This window comes from Galeopterus variegatus, unplaced genomic scaffold (genome assembly GCF_000696425.1).
Source record: "Galeopterus variegatus unplaced genomic scaffold, G_variegatus-3.0.2 Scaffold4615, whole genome shotgun sequence".
Classification (NCBI taxonomy): Eukaryota; Metazoa; Chordata; class Mammalia; order Dermoptera; family Cynocephalidae; genus Galeopterus; species Galeopterus variegatus.
Window position 1 is genome coordinate 203112 of NW_007730726.1, and position 822 is coordinate 203933.

The 822-nt window shown below is 36.5% G+C and overlaps 1 protein-coding gene across 4 annotated transcripts in view; it reads right to left on the reverse strand.

Annotated features, from left to right (window-relative positions):
- FBXO25 (F-box protein 25) overlaps nt 1–822 on the reverse strand; it is a 90689-nt gene that overhangs the window by 52008 nt on the left and 37859 nt on the right. For all 4 annotated transcript variants that reach the window (XM_008587987.1, XM_008587989.1, XM_008587988.1 and 1 more), the window contains one exon: nt 603–706. In XM_008587987.1, the coding sequence (XP_008586209.1) occupies nt 603–706 (104 nt within the window). The remainder of the gene's footprint in view (nt 1–602; nt 707–822) is intronic.

Here is an 822-nt window from a genome sequence, read left to right on the forward strand (position 1 = left end):
AGTTCTTTTGTTGCCCTACATGGTATTCCATAGAAACAACTTTTTAATTTAACTCAAATCCCAAACCATCAAGAATCACACTAACTATATTCTCCACGTGACCGTACCTTCTTCATACATGAACACGTCTTGGTGACTCCTAGTTGTGCCCTAACACAGTGTCCTAAAAGTGGTACCCCCTCACAAATCAGCGACCTCTTCCTGCCTCCTCCACCCTCTTCTTTACTACATGGCTTCCAACTCCTCGACTCCAGTTCTGACCTGGTCTCCTGCTCCAAAACTACAGTGACTCCGGCACCAAAGTCAAGACCCCTCTTGGTTTGGCCTCGCTGCTCAGGAATGAACTGAATTCATGACCACAATTCAGTCATTCAGATATGTGAGCTGTTTTGTGGGTTTGCTATCTCTTGTTCTGTTTTTGCACATCTTATCAACTAAAATGGCTGAGTTGCAAAAAGTCTGACCACTAAATCAGTGGGCAACACAGGATACAGCACTATTATTTACATATCTGTATTATCTTTTATTTCATAAGACAGCATTGTCAAAGCAAAATATTCAACAAGTAAAATATCATAAAACCATTAATAAAATGACCTTACTTTGAGTATTTGTGTCATTTCTAAAATGGTCCTTTTTCCTTTTTTTGGATGTATATTCATGCTGTTCGTTATCGAATATTTCTTCATCTTCACTATTTAAGATACTGAAATAAAGATACATTTTATTAAAATAGTTTTTCATTTGGCTTTTCTTTTGTAAGAGAACATAATAAATACTTGGTTTGCAATTCTGGAGACCAAAATAAAAATCATGTTAAAT